General features: G+C 36.2%; 1 protein-coding gene across 4 annotated transcripts in view; it reads left to right on the plus strand.

Moving 5' to 3' along the window:
• Positions 1-19,821, plus strand: part of MINDY2 (MINDY lysine 48 deubiquitinase 2) — a 74,589-nt gene that overhangs the window by 9,805 nt on the left and 44,963 nt on the right. For all 4 annotated transcript variants that reach the window (XM_059372016.1, XM_059372017.1, XM_059372015.1 and 1 more), the window contains exons 2-3: positions 7,106-7,163; positions 16,123-16,187. In XM_059372016.1, the coding sequence (XP_059227999.1) occupies positions 7,106-7,163; positions 16,123-16,187 (123 nt within the window). The remainder of the gene's footprint in view (positions 1-7,105; positions 7,164-16,122; positions 16,188-19,821) is intronic.

Consider the following 19,821-nt stretch of genomic DNA (forward strand, 5'->3'; position numbering starts at 1 on the left):
GTAACATTTTTCATTACTCTGAAACTCTTGAATTGCATGTAAAATAGGACATCCTTGAAAATCTAATATATGTGAATGTATCTGCAGTTTCTGATGGTTTTACTTTTATTTATTTTTTTAGAGGGGGAGGGGCAGAGTGAGAGGGAGAAAATCTTTTTTTTTTTTTTTAAAGATTTTATTTATTTATTTGGCAGACAGAGATCACAAGTAGGCAGAGAGGCAGGCAGAGAGAGAGGAAGGGAAGCAGGCTCCCTGCGAGCAGAGAGCCCGGTGCGTGGTTCGGTGCCAGGACTCTGGAACCATGACCTGAGCCGAAGGCAGAGGCTTTAACCCACTGAGCCACCCAGGCGCCCCGGTTTTAAATAGTTTTAAATATGCCTTGGTATTACTCTGAGGGTAGGGTCTAAAGTAATGGTAAAGATTGATGTTGAATGTGTTTCAAATTGACTTTTCTAAGTTGAAGATTATCTCTTATAAATTTTTCCTGACTTGGAATACTGATAAGAAGCAGGGTGATTTACTAAAAAACCTGAATTTTGGTATTTTTAAGTATATTATTCTTAATAATAAATGAATTATTTTTAATTAATAATAAATGATAAATAATAAATGAATGATACATATAAAAAGTTAGAATATAAAGATGATGTGTAATTTGCTGGAGCCAGAATTAAGGCATGTTGAAAGGATCCTTAAGTTTTTTAGTCTTTATTTGAAAGAGGTTATATTTCTTCCCTTTGATTCCCATTAATACTTCTAATATTTTTAAAAATAATTTCTTTACAATTTTGACTTAAAAAATCATGAATGCTATATGATTTAGTGTATATTTAAAATTAGAAGAGCACCTGGCTGGCTCAGTCCATAAAGCGTGTAACTCTTGATCTTGACGTCAAGAGTTTGAGCCCCATGTTTGGGTGTAGAGATTACTTAAAGTAAATTTTTTTTTAAATAAATTTTTTTATAATTAGTGAAATTTGAACAAGAGGAAATTGTATTATGGAGTTGGTCCACTTTTCCATAAGTAATGCAGAAATAGATTGCAACACAAGAATCAAATAATTCATATACAGATTAAAAATGGTTGCCTCCTAAGTTTCAACTCAGCTTTGTTTTAATGTCAAACTAAACCTCATAGTTCTGAAGCAGACATCATTTCCTTCTACAAACTTAACTTCCCTTACCAAATTTCTCATTTATATGTATTATATGAATCTTAATTTTTAGAATCTCCTGAGTCTTAGAGTTAACCTCAGTTATTCTTTCCCTGTTGTCCTCCGCTTTTCTTTCTTTCTTTTTCTTTTCATTTTTTTTTAAGATTTATTTATTTATTCGTGAGAGAGAGAGAATCTTCAAGCAGACTCCTCCCTGAACACGGATCCCATCACACTCGATCTCATGACCCATGAGATCATGAACTGAGCCAAAATCAGGAGTTGGATGATGCTTAACCTACTGAGCCACCCAGACACCCCCTCATCCTCCACTTTTCATTGGTCACAAAGTTGTGTCAGTTCCTCATTTAAAGTATATTTCAGATGATGTTTTAAATAAGACTTGTGTTGAAAGTGTTCTGCTATAAAATCTGTAAATACTGACATAATGGAGAGGGTAATTGGCTTTGGAGTTCAATCTCAGTTCACATCATAGCTTTGCTACTTTGAGCAAATTAACTTTTCAGTGCGATAGTTTATTCTTTGAATGAAGGTTATGAAATCTCCATAGGATTGTTGTGGATTAAGGGTAACATGCAAACTGGATGACAGTTAGTTCAATATATTAAAAAATTTTTTGTGACTTTCCTAAAGAGCAAAGATTGGCAAATACTTGATTTTTTAATCTTCTCAAGTAACTCTCCAACTTATAGAGGTGTTATAATTCTAACTGTGTATTTCTGACTTTTTATTGGTATTCCAGTTAAATATTTAATAATATTCTTCGGTCATTTTTGTACTTAGCATTATCTATATAAACTGCTAATTTCTTAGTTATAACCAGGTCTCCTGCATTTCTCTACCCCCCTCAGAATATCAAAATCATAGGTATCAAAATCTTGGCACATCACTTTTAAGAAGTTTTGCATTCTTTTTTTTTTTTAAAGATTTTTATTTATTTACTTGAGAGAGAGACAGTGAGAGAGAGCATGTACGAGCAGAAGGTCAGAGAGAGAAGTAGACTCCCCATGGAGCTGGGAGTCCGATGCGGGACTTGATCCCGGGACTCCAGGATCATGACCTGAGCCGAAGACAGTCGTCCAACCAACTGGGCCACCCAGGCGTCCCAGATGTTTTGCATTCTTGTTTAAGATTTTATTAATACTTTACATGGAAGATTTTTTAAATTTATTTTTAATTTTTAAAAAGATTTTATTTATTTATTCGTGGAGAGGGAGAGAGAGAGAGGCAGAAGGAGAAGCAGACTTCCCAAGGAGCAGGGAGCCCAGATGTGGGACTCGATCCCAGGACCCCAGGATCACGACCTGAGCCGAAGGCATATGCTTAACCATCTGAGCTACCCAGGCACCCTATTTTTAATTTTTTTAATTAAAAAAATTTTTGATCTTGTTTGAGTCTATTCTCAAATACACTTCACTTTTCACATGACTAAGAATTACAGAATAATTTGGCTAAATTAATGAGGTTTTACCCTATAGTTGAATATTTGGAGTTGGAGTAGCTATTTCCTTTTGTTAATTTAAATATTCTTGCTGTGCTTATGTTACTAATTTGCTAAGGAAAGCCAGTTAATTCAGTAAAATCTTTAGTTCTAGGAGAAGACACAATTTATTTTCCTAGACTCTATTTGAACTCTTAATTTGGAGCTATGTGTTACTATATACTGAGAAGCTTTGCTAATGTTTTAGGAAGACTATTTAAACTACTTATGAGAGTACCTTTCAACTACCTTTTTATACATTAAAGTATTCATGTACTTAAGAACAATATGTTTTAGATTATTACTAAAAGAAGATCACCTAAGAACCTAGGTTATACTTCATTTGATGTATTTTTTCATTTTAAAATTTAAAATTGAGATTTATACAAAATACCATACTTGGTAATTCTGTATTCTTAGGTAGCTATTACCTAAACTGTTCTTTCTTTTATAAAATCTAAAGAGACAAAGGAGTGAAAGTCATAGGCTCATTAACAAAACCTTTGACACTCGCTTTTGAGGTGATGGTGCTAGAGGAAAGCAAAAAGAAAATCAAGCTTTCAGGAATATCATTTTGTGGTTAAAAAAAAAAAAATCTGTTGACAGCTCCACAGTATTATTGAGAAACAGGCGTTCCTTCTCAATTTTATTTGTTTGTCCTTAGTTTTAATGACTATCCGGAATATGTTATTGGCTAGGATTCAGGAAGTGAGTATTTCACTGAGTGTGCATGTGAATAAGTCAGTTAAAATATTTGTATACTTGTTGTCCCACTTCTTAATGAGTATAGAGATACCATTTTCTTTTTCAGGTGTTTAAAGCAATACATTGTAGGCAGTTGTTATTTGGAAATTTCAAGGCTAAACCCTGAAATCATATTTGTGGAAATCTAGGATTATAGTATGTTTCCCCCAAGTACCTATACTTGTTAGTGCCTTTGTTTGTTATTTTGACAGAAATGCCACATTTGACAATTCTGTTAATTCTTATTTTGACAATTTTATAGTAGGATTGTTACTTTAGCCAGAGTAGAGGTAAAGCTATCTGTGGAATTTACTTTTGAATATATTCTGACTGAACCTGTCTGGAATAAAAGGATATATAGTTTTGTTTTGAGATTTTACTTTATTTTATTTATTTGACAGACAGAGATCACAAGTAGGTGGAGAGGCAGGCAGAGAATGAGGAGGAAGCAGGCTCCCTGACAAGCAGAGAGCCCAATGCGGGTCTCAGTCCCAGGACCCTGGGATCATGACCTGAGCCAAAGGCAGAGGCTTAACCCACCGAGCCACTATATATCCAGGTGTCCTGGATATATAGTTCTTATTTAAGAAACATTGTTAGGTATAAATGGGACTTTTTTTTTCTTTTTTTTTTTTTAAGCTTTTATTTATTTATTTGACAGACAGAGATCACAAGTAGGCAGAGAGGCAGTGGGGGAAGGGGAGAAGCAGGCTCCCTGCTGAGCAGAGATCCTGGGATCATGACCTGAGCTGAAGGCAGAGGCTTAACCAGCCACCCAGGTGCCCCTAAATGGGACTTTCAGATTGTTCTGACAATTATTCAGAATATAAACACTTACAGTGAATATAAACTGCTGGTTTAAATAACAGACTTTAGTGCTACTGAAATAGCTTGATTAAATATTCTATAGTGATAAAATATTCTATAGTAACAGTTAAAATCATCTAAAGGAAGGATCAGCAAACTTTTCCTATAAAGGATCAGATAGTAAGTAAATATTTTTAGGCCTTGTGGGCTCTATGATTTCTCTTGTAAAGATTCAACTCTATTATTGTTGTGCAAAGACAGCCAAAACCATACATAACCAATGAGAGTGACTGTTCCAATAAAACTTTATTTAGAAAAACAGGCAGGAGACCATAATATGCCAATGAATTTCAGTTTAAAAATATACCCTGTATTGGGGTGCCTGGGTGGCTCTGTGGGTTAAGCCTCTGCCTTTGGCTAAGGTCATGATCTCAGGGTCCTGGGATCAAGCCTGGCATTGGGAACTCTGCTCAGCAGGGAACCTGTTGCCCCTTTCTCTCTCTCTGCCTGCATCTCTGCCTATTCGTGATCTCTGTCTGTGAAATAAATTTAAAAATCTTAAAATACGCACACACACACACACACACACCTTATATGGGAACTCTCTACTTTCTGCTGTAAACCTAAAGCTGCTTTAAAAAAATTTTCTATTAAAAGTTTTTGAAAAACATGACACACGAAAAAAAATGACTTAGAATCAAATAATGTTCAAAACCTCCATGGCATCTCTTTGTTTTCACTGAGTGATAAATCTTCTGGATGACAAAATCATAAGCATTAATTGTCAGGTATGCTTTCAAAGCATATCAGAATGTTCTGTTTTACAGAGATCTGTTTTAGAACTTATTTTATTCATTGATTAAAACAAAATATTGTGACATGCTATTACCACATTTGCTAACATAAACACCCAGAGCACCTTTTTCAACTCTTGGAGGAATTGTTGGAAAATTGATGATTTAAATGATTTCCTTGGTTGAATAGAAGATAATTCCAAAAAATAACCCCAGGGAATTTTAATTTTCTTTTTTTAGGATTTTATTTATTTATTTATTTATTTAAAGATTTTATTTATTTGACAGACAGAGATCACAAGCAGGCAGAGAGGGAAGCGGGGGGGGGGGGGGGGGGAAGTAGGCTCCCCACTGAGCAGAGAGCCCGATGTGGGGCTCGATCCCAGAACCCTCGGATCATGACCTGAGCTGAACGCGAAGGCCTAACCCCACTGAGCCACGCAAGCGCCCCTAAGATTTCATTTATTTATTTGACAGAGAGAGAGATAGAGAGTAAGAGAGGGAATACAAGCAGAAGGCGTGGGAGAGGGAGAAGTAGACCTGCTCTAGCAGGGAGCCTGATGAGAGACTCAATCCCAAGAACCTGAGCAAAAGGCAGACACCCAATGACTGAGACACCAATGTGCTCCCTGGAGAATTTCAAATTCTGTTACTGTCCTCCTGTCATTGATATTTAATTACTTTGTTTGAGTTTCCATCCTATAGTATTTATTTTTCTTCTATCCTATGAATATACCACAGAGTATGCTTTTGAATAAGTAAGTTAAAATATTTATAACCATTGGCTGTAATATTTGTGTAACTCATCTGGCAATTCAATTGAAATGTTAATGTAAACTAATGTATTATAGCTCAATTAACTTTAGAAACTTAAAAATGATTATAATTATGTATCTAGTTTTAACCTTTTTATTGTGAACTATAACACACAGAATACATAAAACAGAGATGTATAGTTTGACAAGTTATTATAAAGTAAATGTCAGTGAAACTACCATGCAAGTCAAGAAATAGAGCATTGCTAGCATGCTTTTTTTTTTTTTTTTTAAGATTTATTTATTTGAGAGAGAAAGAGAGGCAGAGTGAGCAAGTGAGCACAGTGGGGAGGTAGAGGGGAAGAGAGAATCTCAGGCTGAGCACAGAGCCTGACATGGGGTCCGATCCCACAACCCTGAGATCACGACCTTAGCTGAAACTAAGAGTCAGACACTCAACCGACTGAGCCCCTGGGTGCCCCACAGAAGGCTCTTATATATCTCTTTCCAACTATAATCCCTTCCCTTACCCCTAGGGCTAACCATATTCTGATTTTTATAGTATCCATTTCCTTACTTTTCTTTATAATTTTATCACCATGTGTGCAGCTGTAAACAATATGGTTCAATTTTGCCTGCTTTTAAGCTTTGCAAGTGGAATCATACAGTGTGAATTCTTCAGTATATGACTAATACTTTTTTTTTTTTAAGATTTTATTTATTTGAGAGAGAGTATGAACAGGGATAGGGGCAGAGGGGGAGGAAGAAGCAGACTCCCCACTAAGCAGGGAGCCCAAAGTGGGGCTCAGTTCCAGGATTCTCGGATCATGACCCGAGCCAAGAGCAGATGCTTAACATCTGAGCCACACAGGTGCTCCTGACTAATACTTTAATACTGTATTCATTATAGTCATTTAATAAAAATGGCCAAGGTAAAACTGAAGTAATGGGATATTGAGCCATGTTCAAACCTGTCTTCAGTAAAACTGCTCCATGGGTGACCTGTCACATGTTTGTTGACTCTTCCTGCCCTTCAACTGCTCTTTCATGTAGGACATTGTTGGATGTGCCTAGTGACAATTGTAGTGGGTGATGAAAGGGGTAGCACTTGGTTTTGAAAACAGATTTCTCATTATCTCTGTGAGATCTTATATCACCCTGTAAATTTTATGGTGATAAGATTGACTTTGTCATATTTTATAAAGATTAGTTATAAAGATTTAATAACAAATATTAATGTTTATGTATAATAGATACATATATACACATACATACTTCTGTTTCTGACTGAAGAAACACTTTAATTACCTAAAACATTTGGTTTTATAGAAAAAATACTTTGTTTTTCAGGTGAAACTTCCACCGATGATGGAAATCATAACTGCTGAACAGCTGATGGAATATTTAGGTTAGTGTTGCAAAGTGGATGATTTTATATCTCTTTGAAAATGAAGTCTCCAAAGCAATATATTACCAAATTGCATTTTTCTGAAGTGCTATTATATTATCTAGTTTAAAATTATAATTTTGAATCTCATAATTAAAAATTTGTGTCAGCATGTTACTGTTCTTGGGTGTTAAACCTTTCTGAAGGCTTTTTCTAACCAGTGTTAAAATTCCGTAATATAAATAAGGAGACTGGTAACTTCCAAAAAAGAACAAGATACATATTAATTCCTAATAAATTGTAGAATGGGAATTGGTGCAGAAATTCTAACATTGCATGTGGAGAGTGTTAAAAAAAATACTGAATAGACTTGAATTAAAGACCCAGGAGGTGACTTAGAACATCACTATCCAAAGTATGATTCATGGACCCATACTGGTTGATGAAGTGTTAGTTACCAATCTGCAGTGATATAGGGGTTTGTACCAAAATGTAAGACATTTACATAAGCACATTGGTTAGTTCATCTGAAGTTTTTCATAGCAAAATTTTCTTGATGAAGGAGGCAGTGTCTTAAGTTGCAGTTTGTTTGCAGACCACCTGCTTTCAGTAGAACTTGTTTACAGAACAGGTAACTAAACTGTATATTACACTGAAGTCTCTTATAGTTTAGCAAATAGGAACTTACATATTTATACTGTTACGAAATAGGAAATCTTAATCCACATTCTTAGTTTTTTTAGTAATTAAATGTTTATTTTAAGAAAAATTTTAAAAAAATTTTTTGGTTGGCTGATTAGTTTGTCTATGCCATTCCAGACTACAAGCTAGCTATTTTTAATGAAATATAGGCTTAGTGAAGTAATGGAGATTGTAGCTTTGGGAAGACCCTTTTTTTTATGTAATTACTATCATTTAATCCTATTCACTGGTTAGGGAAATCTCATAGTGAAGGGTAGATAACTTTGAATACTCATATATCTGGAAATAGAATTTCTATTTATACCTGTTTTATTTTATTTTATTATTTTTTTAAAAGATTTTATTTATTTATTTGACAGAGAGAAATCACAAGTAGTCGGAGAGGCAGGCAGAGAGAGAGAGAGGGAAGCAGGCTCCCTGCTGAGTAGAGAGCCCGATGCGGGACTCGATCCCAGGACCCTGAGATCATGACCCGAGCCGAAGGCAGTGGCTTAACCCACTGAGCCACCCAGGCACCCTATTTATACCTGTTTTAGTCTAGCTTAGTGATTCTTAAACTTTGTGACTTTAAATTATGTTTCATAATTGGGATCATAATTGGGAATTATGTTTCATGGGGAAAGCTAAAATATGCTTGGTGCTTTTGATGAATAGCCAGTATGACTTCCAAGAAGTGTGCAAAGGAGATCACATTTGAGAGGTAATGGGGTCAAGGCATAAATGGCCCTGTTGGATTTTTTTTTTTTTTAAGATTTTTATTTATTTATTTGACAGACAGAGATCACAAGTAGGCAGGGAGGCAGGCAGAGAGGGGGAAGCAGGCTCCCTGCTGAGCAGAGAGCCTGATGCGGGGCTTGATCCCAGGACCCTGGGATCATGACCTGAGCCGAAGGCAGAGGCTTTAACCCACTGAGCCATCCAGGTGCCCCGTTGTCTGACTTTTAAAAAGATAATTTATTATATCTTTACATACAAATACTATATAAGGAGGTCACTGTTGAAGCATTTTAATTTTGCCCAGAGTTGACCTGTCTTCTCTTTTCCTAATGCTCACTTGGGATAAGCTAATGACTACCAAACCCTCTCTTCGAGTTTTGGCCTAGCGTAACTGTCAGATGTTTCTTGATATCTATTTGTCTGGAATGGCCTACTTAGTAGCAAAGTCTTATGGGTTCTTTTTCTGAAATTCTTTCCTCTCTGTATACTTCAAAATGTGAATTTATTACAAATTCTGTTGTTTCCTCTCCCCTTCAAATTGGCGTACATAACAGTGTTACTTTCCTAAAGCATCAATTTCATACTTCCCTTATCTACTTATAAAGGTAAAGATCCCTTACGATCTTTGACAAGCAGCTAGCCTTATCAACATACCATTTATGATTTTCTATTATCTGATCCAGTTTACTTGTCCAGTCATATTTTCCACCACTCTATGACATAAATCTTTTCTTTTTTAATAAATAGCATCATCTCTGCCTTCCCTTTCTCTTTTTTAAAATTTTAAAGTTTTTTTTTCTTTTTTTTAAGATTTATTTATTTTAGAGAGTGTATGTGTACAATGATGTGAGGGGCAAAGGAAGAGGAGGAGAGAGAGAAAATCCTCAAGCAGATTCCTTGCTGAGTGTGGAGCTGAGCAATGCTTGATCCCAGGACCCTGGGATCTTAACCTAAGCCAAAGTCTAGAGTCAGTTGCTTAACCAACTGACCCACCGAGGTACCCCTACAACGTAAATCTTGTGTATAAACTTTCTTATGGGCTATCCATATGGCACAGCGTTTCTTTCTTTCTTTCTTTTCTTTGTCTTCCTTCTTCCTTTCCTTCTTTATTTCAAGATTTTATTTATTTACTTGTCAGAGAGAGACAGAGTGCACAGGTGGGCAGAGGGAGAGGGAGTAGCAGGCTCCCTGCTGAGCAAGGAGCCCGTTGTGGGACTCGATCCCAGGACCCCAAGAATCAGGTGCTTACCTGACTGAGCCACCCAGGCATTCCTCTTTTTTTTTTCTTCCTTCCTTCCTTTCTATTTTTCATCTGTCTATTAAGATTTTATTCATTTATTTTTTAAAGTAAATTAAAAGTTTCTTTTAGATTTTGTTTTTAAGTAACTTTATACCCAACGTGAACTGGAACTCACAACCCCCAGATCAAGAGTTTGCATGCTCTGCTGACTGAGCTAGCTAGGCACTCCATGGCATGTTTCTTTTGTGTTTTTCTGTCACTCTTTCTCCTTCAAAGAATGCTTTTTGCCTCACTTCCTTTCCAAGTTCTGCCCCTTTTTTGTGAATCCAGTTTAGACTTGACCCCCTTCAAAGGATATTTCTAGGTGCTATAGGCTTTATCAATATCTCTTTTCACAAAATCAATTGGTACTTCATTTATCACATGTTTTACTCTATTATACTTTACATCATCTCATTCTGTTTCTTGTATGTTCTTTTCCCAACCAAATTATTAGTTTTTTAAGAGAAACATGTATTTCCCAATATTTGTTTTAGCCTATTATTAAATATTCATAATGGACTCTCTAGACTCTCAATAAATACTTTTTGATTGTAATAGTATTGTTTTCATTTGTTTTGTTTTGGTTTTGGTTTTTTTAGAGGGAGAGAGAGAATCTTAAGCAGGCTCCATGCCTAGTGCAGAGCCCAATATGGGGGTATATCTCATAACCCTAAGATCATGACCTGAGCCAAAATCAAGAGTCAGATGCTTAACTAACTGAGCCCCTGAAACAGTATTGTTGACTAAATTCAGATATAAAGGTTAGATAAGCTAGATAAAACAACACTCTTAAAAGATGATTTATTTACTTTTAAAAAAAAAAGAAGAGATGATTTATTTAGATAAATCTCCTTTAGAAACTCAAACTTTAGGGACGCCTGGCTGGCTCAGTCAGTTGAGCATCTGCCTTCAGCTCAGGTCATGATCCCAGGGTCCTAGGATCAAGTCCTGTATTGGCTCCTTGCTCACTGGGGAGCCTGCTTCTCCATCTGCCTGCCACTCCCCTGTCTATGCTCCCTCTCTGACAAATAAAATCTTCACAAAAAAGAAAATAGAGACTCAAACTTACTCTTCTAAAAATATAGATATCTATTGCTGTATAACACATCACCCCAAAATTTACTGGTTTAAAAATGAACATTTATTATCTAATGGTGTCTGTACATCAAGAGTCTATGCATGGCTTAGCTAAGTGACTGGCTCAAGGTCTCTCATGAGGCTGCAGTCAGGGTGTCAGCTGGGACTGCAGTCTCATGCCCAGGCCCAACTCAGGAGGATCTCCTTTAAGGTTATTCACATGGTTGCTGGCAGGATTGAGTTCCTTATAAGTTGTTGGACTGAGTCCTTACTTCCTTACTAACCGTAGCCCAAGTCCTTTAGTTCTGTGTGATGTGGGCCTCTCCATAAGGCAGTTTAGAACATGGCACCTGGCCTTCCTTAGAGTAAGCACGTGGGAGAGCATCATTACAAAAGCCACAATATTCTGTATTCTAATTTCAGAAGTGATATATCATTATTTATGCCATTTTTTCTTTTTGGTATTCACCAGAAGTGAATTCGTAAGTCCAATTCATACTCAAGGGAAGGGGATTATACAACGATGTGAATACCAGAAGACAGGAATTCTTGAGGTCCATCTAAAAGTAAGCTCCACATCCAGCATGGAGCCCCATGTGGGACTTGAACTCATGACGCTGAGATCAAGAGACAGACACCTAGGGGCACGTGGGTGGCTCAGTGGGTTAAAGCGTCTGCCTTTGGCTCAGGTTATGGTCCCAGGGTGGGTCCTGGGATCGAGCCCCACATCGTGCTCTCTGCTCCGCAGGGAGCCTGCTTCCTCCTCTCTCTCTGCCTGCCCTTTGCCTACTTGTGATCTCTCTGTTAAATAAATAAATAAATAATCTTAAAAAAAAAAAAAAAAGAAAGAGATGGACACCTAACCAACTGAGCCACCCAGGTGTCCCTCTTGAGGTCCATCTAAGAAGCTGCCTACCTTAGCCAAGCTATTCTCTTGTGCAGAAATCTTCTGGGGTCAGGAAAAGAGGAGTTGTGTGTTTGAGTCTTTCATAATAATTATAATTTAAGTTTTATCTATGGTAGCATATTCAGGGTCATTTAATATTGAATTCTAGAATGTTCTGCATCTTGACTTCACTAAGGTTTTAGTGAGGAGAGCAGATACAGTCTTTTATCATGGTAAATACAGAACCTAAATATAAGATACAAGTATAGTAATTATGTCCTCAGTTATTTGAATAATGGTGTATAGAATTTACTTAAAGCATAGTTTTTAGTTAAATGCTATATGAAAGCCTCAATATACTAACATTTTGAGAGGACTCAAAAATGTTAAGTAGACTTGCTTATACATTTTTATGTATTAGTTAATTTAGTGCTTTGGGATATGGAATAAAATCATTACTGTTTAGATTTTGATATCTTAAAGTTCTAATTAAGAGCATACACAGGGGCACCTGGGTGGCTCAGTCAGTTGGGTGTCTGCCTTTGGCTCAGGTCATGACCCCGGGGTCCTGGGATCAAGCCCTACCTCGTATTCCTGGCTCAGTGGCGGGGGGGGTGCTACTCCTTTTCCCTTTTTGTTGCCCCATTCATGCTCCTCTTATATAAATAAATAAAATCTTAAAAACACACACAAAGCACAAGTAATAATATATTGATGTTCATAAGAAACTTTTGTTATCAGAGATTCTTGATATTATGGGAAAGCTCTTGTTGTGAAGCTTAAGAGAATACTTGATGCAGTCTTTAGAGGTTTATTTTAAATTAGAAAAATAATACTTGTATTAAAAACAATTTTGGGTGCCTGGCTGGCTCAGTCCATAGAGGATGCAACTCTTGATCTCTGGGTTTTGAGTTCAAGCCCCACATTGAATGTAGAGATTATTTAAAAAAAATCTTCAAAAAAAAAAACCAAAACCAAAACCCATACAGTTTTATCAACTTAGTGATTTGGGAGGCTAGGTAGAAGTTGGTTCCATATATCACTATTTATATCAAAATAAGTTCCAGATAAATAAGATTTAAACATTAAAAAAGATAAACATAACATTACATGAAGAAAGCACATGTGAATGTTTGTATATGCTTAAGAGGTAAAGCTCTTTCTAAACATGACATCCTACCAGAAGTTATTAATAGAAGAATTTTACTTTATCAAACTAAATATTTCTGGGGCACCTACGTGGCTAAGTTGGTTAAGCGTCTGCTTTCAGCTCAGGACATGATCCCAGGGTCCTGGGATTGAGCCCCTCATAGGGCTCCCTGCTCAGTGAGGAGCCTGCTTCTCCCTCTGACTCCACCCTCCCTTACTTGTGCTATGGCACACTGACACTTGCTCACTCGCAAATAAATAAAATCTTTCAAAAAATTAAATATTTCTGGGACGCCTGGGTGGCTCAGTTGGTTAAGCTGCTGCCTTCAGCTCAGGTCATGATTCCAGTGTCCTGGGATCGAGTCCCACATCGGACTCCTTGCTCAGCGGGAGCCTGCATCTCCGTCTGCCTCTGCTGCCACCCTGTCTGCCTGTGCTCACTCTGACAAATAAATAAATAAAATCTTTAAAAAAAATTTAAATATTTCTCTGTGTTAAAAAAAAAAATAGACATAAAGCATCACCATAAAGTCAGAATACAAAATAGGGGAAAAAATATTAACCACACAATATAACAGGAAGTGTTCTAATTCTTCTAACTGAAGAAGAGTTTTACAGAAATAGACCCATAAATATAGAGAAAAAACTGGTAGTTGCCAGAGGGGAAGTGCATGAGGAGATGGGCAAAATGGGTGAAGGGGAGTAGGAAGGTATAGGCTTCCAGTTAATAAGTCATGGGGATGAAAGTTACAGCATAGGAAATCTAGTCAATGATGTTGTAATAGTGCTGTATGATGACAGATGGTAGCTACACTTGTGAGCATAGCATAACATATAGGGTTGTTGAATCACTATCTTATATACCTGAGGCTAATATAACATTGTGTATCAACTATACTTCCATTAAGGAGCGCCTGGGTGGCTCAGTTGTTAAGCGTCTGCCTTCGGCTCATGTCATTATCCCAGGATCCTGAGATCGAGCCCTGCATCAGTCTCCCCGCTCTGAAGGAGGCCTGCTTCTCCCTCTCCCTCTCTGTCTGCTTGTGTTCCCTCTCATTATCTCTGTGTCAAATAAATAGATTCTTTTTTTTTTAAGATTTTATTTATTTATTTGACCCAGAGAGAGGGATCACAAGTAGGCAGAGAGGCAGGCAGAGACAGAGGGGGAAACAGAGCAGAGAGACTGATGCGGGGCTCGATTCCAGAACGCTGAGATCATGACCTGAGCTGAAGGCAGAGGCTTAACCCACTGACCAACCCAGGTGCCCCAAATAAATAAATTCTTTAAAAAAAAAAATTTTTTTTTAAAGGAATTTTAAAAATCTTTTCTTTTTCTTTTAAGATTTTATTTATTTATTTGAGAGAGAGACAGTGAGAGAGAGCATGAGCGAGGAGAAGGTCAGAGAGAAAAGCAGACTCCCCGTGGAGCTGGGAGCCCAATGCGGGACTCGATCCTGGAACTCCGGGATCATGACCTGAGCCGAAGGCAGTCATCCAACCAACTGAGCCACCCAGGCATCCCGGAATTTTTAAAAAAATCTTAAAGGCACCTAGGTAGCTCAGTCATAAACCGTCTGCCTTCAGCTCAGGTCATGATCCCAGGGTCCTGGGATCGAGACCCACATAGGGCTCCCTGCTCAGCAGGGAGTCTGCTTCTCCCACTCTCTCTGCCCCTCCTACCTGTGCTCGCTCTCTCTGTTTCTCTCTCCCTCTCAAATAAATGAGTAAAAATCTTTAATAAAAAAAGACCTTCTAAAAAAAAGTGGTGTGGGGTGCCTGGCTGGCTCAGTGAGTGGAGTGTGCAACTCTTGGTCTCTGGGTTCTGAGTTTGAGCCCCACATTGGGTGTAGATCTTACTTAAAAATAAAATCTTTTAGAAAGTCATTTTACTAAAAAAACTTTTATAGTTAAATAAGAAAAAATGATACTTGTATAGGCAGACAATTAAAAGAAAAGTATAGACTCAGTTGGTTAAGTGTCAGACTTGGTTTATGCTCAGGTGTTGATCTCACGGGTTGTGAAATCAAGCCCACCCCCCTCGGGCTTCCTGTTCAGGTTTGCTTGAAGATTCTCTCTCTTTGCCCCTCCTCCTACTTGCTGGCTCTCTCTTTCAAATAAATAATAAATAAATCTTAAAAAAAAAAAAAAAGGAAAGTATAGTTAATATATAATTAAAAAGGCAAAACATAGGGGGCATCCAGGTGGCTCAGTCAGTTAAGCATCTGACTCTTGGTTTTGGCTCAGGTCATGATCTCATGGGTTGTGAGATCAAGTCCCATGTTGGGCTTCATGCTTAGCGCAGAGTCTGCTTGAGATCCTTTCCTCCACTCTCCCTCTCTGTTCTTTCCCTGCTTTTATGAGCTCTTTCTCTCTCTAAAATAATCAGTAAGATCTTTCAAAATATAAAAAGGTAAAAAGCCAAAACGTAGATTTAAAAAGTTACAGCATATAGTAAAATGGTATTACATAGATTAAAAAGGTACCACATATACTGAAAGTCATACATATATTAAAAAGATGATGAGAGGAAAGGTGATAACAAAAATACATATATTAAATACATATAAATACATATATACCAATTTTTCAAGTACAAAAAATATGTGTACTTTTTAGAATGGCAAGCATTTAAAACACTGATAACACCCATTCTTTTTTTTTTTTTTTTTTTTAATTTATTTGACAGAGTACAAGTGGGGAAGCAGCAGGCAGAGGGAGAGGGAGAAGCAGGCTTCCCTGTGGTGGAGGGATGTGGGGCTCAATCCCAGGACCCTGGGATCATGACCTGAGCCAAAGGCGGTTGTGTAACCAACTGAGCCACCCAGGTTTCTTGATAACACACATGTTCTTGAAAAAGTAATGAGGTAGCAGTTTATATTGTTGATAGCAATGAGACTTGGTACAGTCTTTCAGAGCTTTATTGTAGTGACGTGGAAAAATGCTCAAATATATTGTAAAGCAGAAGAAATAAGTTCAAAAGCATTTTAGTATGTACATTGAAAAAAAAATACTTGAGACTATAGCAAGTAGTTAACACCAAGTTTTCTCTGAGTAGAACTGGGGGTCAGTTTTGTGTCACTTATTTCTATAGTTTATAATTAAAATCATTACCTTTGTAATGAAAAAGTAATATTTTAAAAAGGCAACTTTACAATTTCTTTTTACAGGAGATTACATGCTTGATGCAAAACCAAAAGAAATTTCAGAAATTCAACGCTTAAACTATGAGCAGGTAATAGACACAATTTTTGTTATATTAAAATGTATAATTTTTAGCTTATGGATGTATTCATTGGTTTCTGTCAGTGGCTTTTTAGGCATATTCATTTTCTTATTTTACAACCCTTTAAAAATGTAAAAACCATTCTTAGCTTCAGCCAGTTTTGGCCCAGAGGCCATACTTTTCTGATCTTTGTTTTATATGAGCATATATACTATATGGAATAAAACATAGGTATCATTCTACAGATCTATGAAGAATGATAACCTAGTATTTTTCTTGAAAAATTGACTTTCAGGTGATTTTGTCATTGATTCATCTTTCCTTGTTTCCTTTATATTTTATAATTAAGTTATATTTGAGAGGAAGTTGAGTAAATGATGTCTGTTGTGTGTCATTAGGACAAAATCTGTTCTTTTGTAGTTTCAATGTGTCCACATTGCTTGCATGTTTTTTTAGAGATTATGTTTTGTAAAATAGGAGAACCTCAAAACTATTGGACCTGGAAGAAAACAAGGGGAACTTCATTTTCTTCAGTATTCTTCTGTTTAACAGTTAAAGGCAAGAAGGAATCAGGTTCTTACAGTAGAAGGAAGTATCAGGGAAGAAATAGACATCTTTGGAACCTTTATATTTACTTTTAAAGCAACCTTTTTTACGTGGTTTTACCAGTATCACATTGGCAAAAAGGAAGCAAAACTCATTTCAGTATTGCAAAGTTTTTTGAATTTGAATGATGAGATAATCTAGTCCTAATAGAATTGAAAAGCCAAATGTAATGCATTGCTTCACTCTGTATGGTAGGAAATCTTTAACTAAAGCCAAATTGGTATGCTAAGTCATTTAAATTCTATTAGAGTTTGTAGCTTAAAGCAGTAATTCCAGATATTTTTCCCATTAGAAAATCTTTTCAATTGAAATCTCATGCTAAGCTCTAATATAGAGAAGCAGTAAATGATATTTTATAAGTATAAAGTGTAAGATTCAATTGACATATTTTATTTATGAAATTTATATTCTCTCTTACTGAAATTAGTGAGGCTGGGGCACCTGGGTGGCTTGGTGGGTTAAGCATCTGCCTTTGGCTCAGTTCGTGATCCTGGGGACCTGGGATTGAGCCCCCCCATTGGGCTCCCTTCTCCACCGGGAAGCCTGCTTCTCCCTCTCCCACTCCCACTGCTTGTGTTCCCTCTCTTGCTGTGTCTCTCTCTGTCAAATAAATAAAATCTTAAAAAAAAAAAAAAGAAAGAAATTAGTGAGGCTGTTTTGCTTAATACAAAAACTTGAAATTAGGACTTATAGGTGATAGTTGCAGTTTCATATCACCCTCAATATTTATTTTTGTTGCACAGTCTTCAGAAAATCTTGATTAATGAGTGTTTGCCAATGATACCAGCATTTTGTATGTTTTTTCAAGTCCATCTTGCAGTCTCAGAAAATACTTCCATTAAGGTGATCTAGACTCTTAGAAAATGATTGGAAATAAAGTTTTGTTTCAAGTTGAAACAATATCTAACAACCACTTACATTTCTTAAGAGAAATACATGTCAGATGAAAAATATCCTGAATTTAAAATACACTCTTAAACTGTTTGTAAGCTATTATGATTACATTACCATTAGTTGTGAGAACAGGATGTACCAATCTGATAAGGCTGAGTTTAAGCTGGTGTTTAATGTTCTACAGGTGTGATTTAATAATGTTCTTTTTTGTATAATTATATGTGAACAGAAATTTTTAAGCCTAAGTTTGAGAAAGACCAATGTAGAGCTGGCATCTTCCTACTTAAAACTTCTTTGCTAGAAGTAGTAATATAAACAAAAAGCAAATTTTTTCCCAGTTTTGTTTAATGATAGATGCCCTGAAAACACCAGAAAGCAGCATGTGTGTGTATAAGACAGGTTTTTAAATGACTGCAAATGTATTTTAAAGTATATTATATATTTAAATTAAAAATATTTTACTATGTCAGAAGTACCTTTGTGAAAAATTCTAAAAAACAGTTTAACCACTGGCTTAAGGAATCAGTAGTAATCCTTTCTTGTGATGTAAGCAACCATTCCAACGATTTATATTTGATATTATTAACATCATAATTTGGGTTTAGGAACACAATAGCAAAATACTTATCCTTTAGTTCTCTGTTTACAAGTGTTCATTTTTTATCAATGTTATTAATATTTATGGAGATTATCAAATGGTGTCAATGTAGATCTCTTAATACTACATAATTTTAAAGAAATATAGAAGATATATAAAAGTATAAGCATGAGCCCAGGAGCTGTTAGAAATTATACCTACCTTAAAGGAAATTTGGTGACTGGCAATGAAGAATTTAATAAATGTAGAAGAAAAATCAGTAGCAGAACTAGAATCCTTCAATAGCCCACTGTTACTATTTTTTCAGATTCATCCTTCCTATGACTTAGGAAAAGTTTTACAACACTGAAGGGAAAAAAATGTAAGCTGATTATTTTCAAGGGTTCAACTTTTGGGAAAACTGAAAAAATATATTGTTTTGGGGAATATAGTTATTTGGAAGAAGTGAAACTGATGAAAGCCAGACTATATAACAGTGTTACCCTATTATAAATTCTTCTTTGATTAATTTAAAAGATTTGAGTAATTTCTACTTTCAGTCTGTATAGTCTCTTTGGAGTTTTGTGTTATTTGGTAAAACAGAATTTTGTTCTTATGACCTAAGTTTGTCTTCTTCAGATTTCAGAGAGAGTCCCTAGTTTTATTATAAAAGGATTTATTTCAGGTTCACCCTTTGTACTATAAGGACCTCAGTAGGCTGTACTTCCCTCCTATTTTCTACCTTTAGTATGTAGTGCAGTGTCTGATTAGCAGTAGGGATTAAATAAAAATTATATTAAATTTTATATATTGGAGTAAACGTTTTGTTTAATCAAACAAATTCTCTGTAAGTATGGCCATATTTAATGTATTAAAAATGTTAAGAAAAAGATGCTTTAAAATAGTATTCATTACAGATTTATGTTACCATGTTTACAGAGAAAACAGATGTGGTCAGAATGACTTCTTAATTTGGGCAACAAGTCTTTGTATCTGTCTTTTTCTGTCTTCCTCTGACTTCATCTCCTACCACTTTCTACTTAATTTTGTTCTAGCCATTCAGGACTCCTTGCTATTCCATGGACATAGTATGGAATCATTTCTGCCTCAGAGTTTTTGTGTGGAGTGCTTTTTGTCCCAGAACTTCACAAGACTCAGTATTTTGCTTTTGTTGGTATTTAAGTGCCATTTTTAAAGAGCTCCCTCCGCCTATTTAAAGCAGTATTTACAGCAGAACTGAGTGGAAAGAACAGAGTTGCCATATACCTCCTGTCCCTCCCCGTCTCCCCATCCCACGCATATGGATGTTCCCCTACTATCAATATCCATCTATCAATAGATTTGTTATAATTGATGAATCTATACTGACTCATAATTAATCACCCAGAGTCCATAGTTCACATTAGGGTTTACTCTTTTTAAACATTCTGTGGTTTTGAAAATGTATGATGACTAATGTCAACCACTGTAGTACCATACAGAATAGTTTCATTGCCCTAAAAAAATCCTCTGTGTTCTGCCTATACATCTCTCCTTCTTCCTAATCCCTGGCAGCCCCTGATCTTT

Source organism: Mustela nigripes, chromosome 13 (assembly GCF_022355385.1).
Source record: "Mustela nigripes isolate SB6536 chromosome 13, MUSNIG.SB6536, whole genome shotgun sequence".
NCBI classification, from domain to species: domain Eukaryota; kingdom Metazoa; phylum Chordata; class Mammalia; order Carnivora; family Mustelidae; genus Mustela; species Mustela nigripes.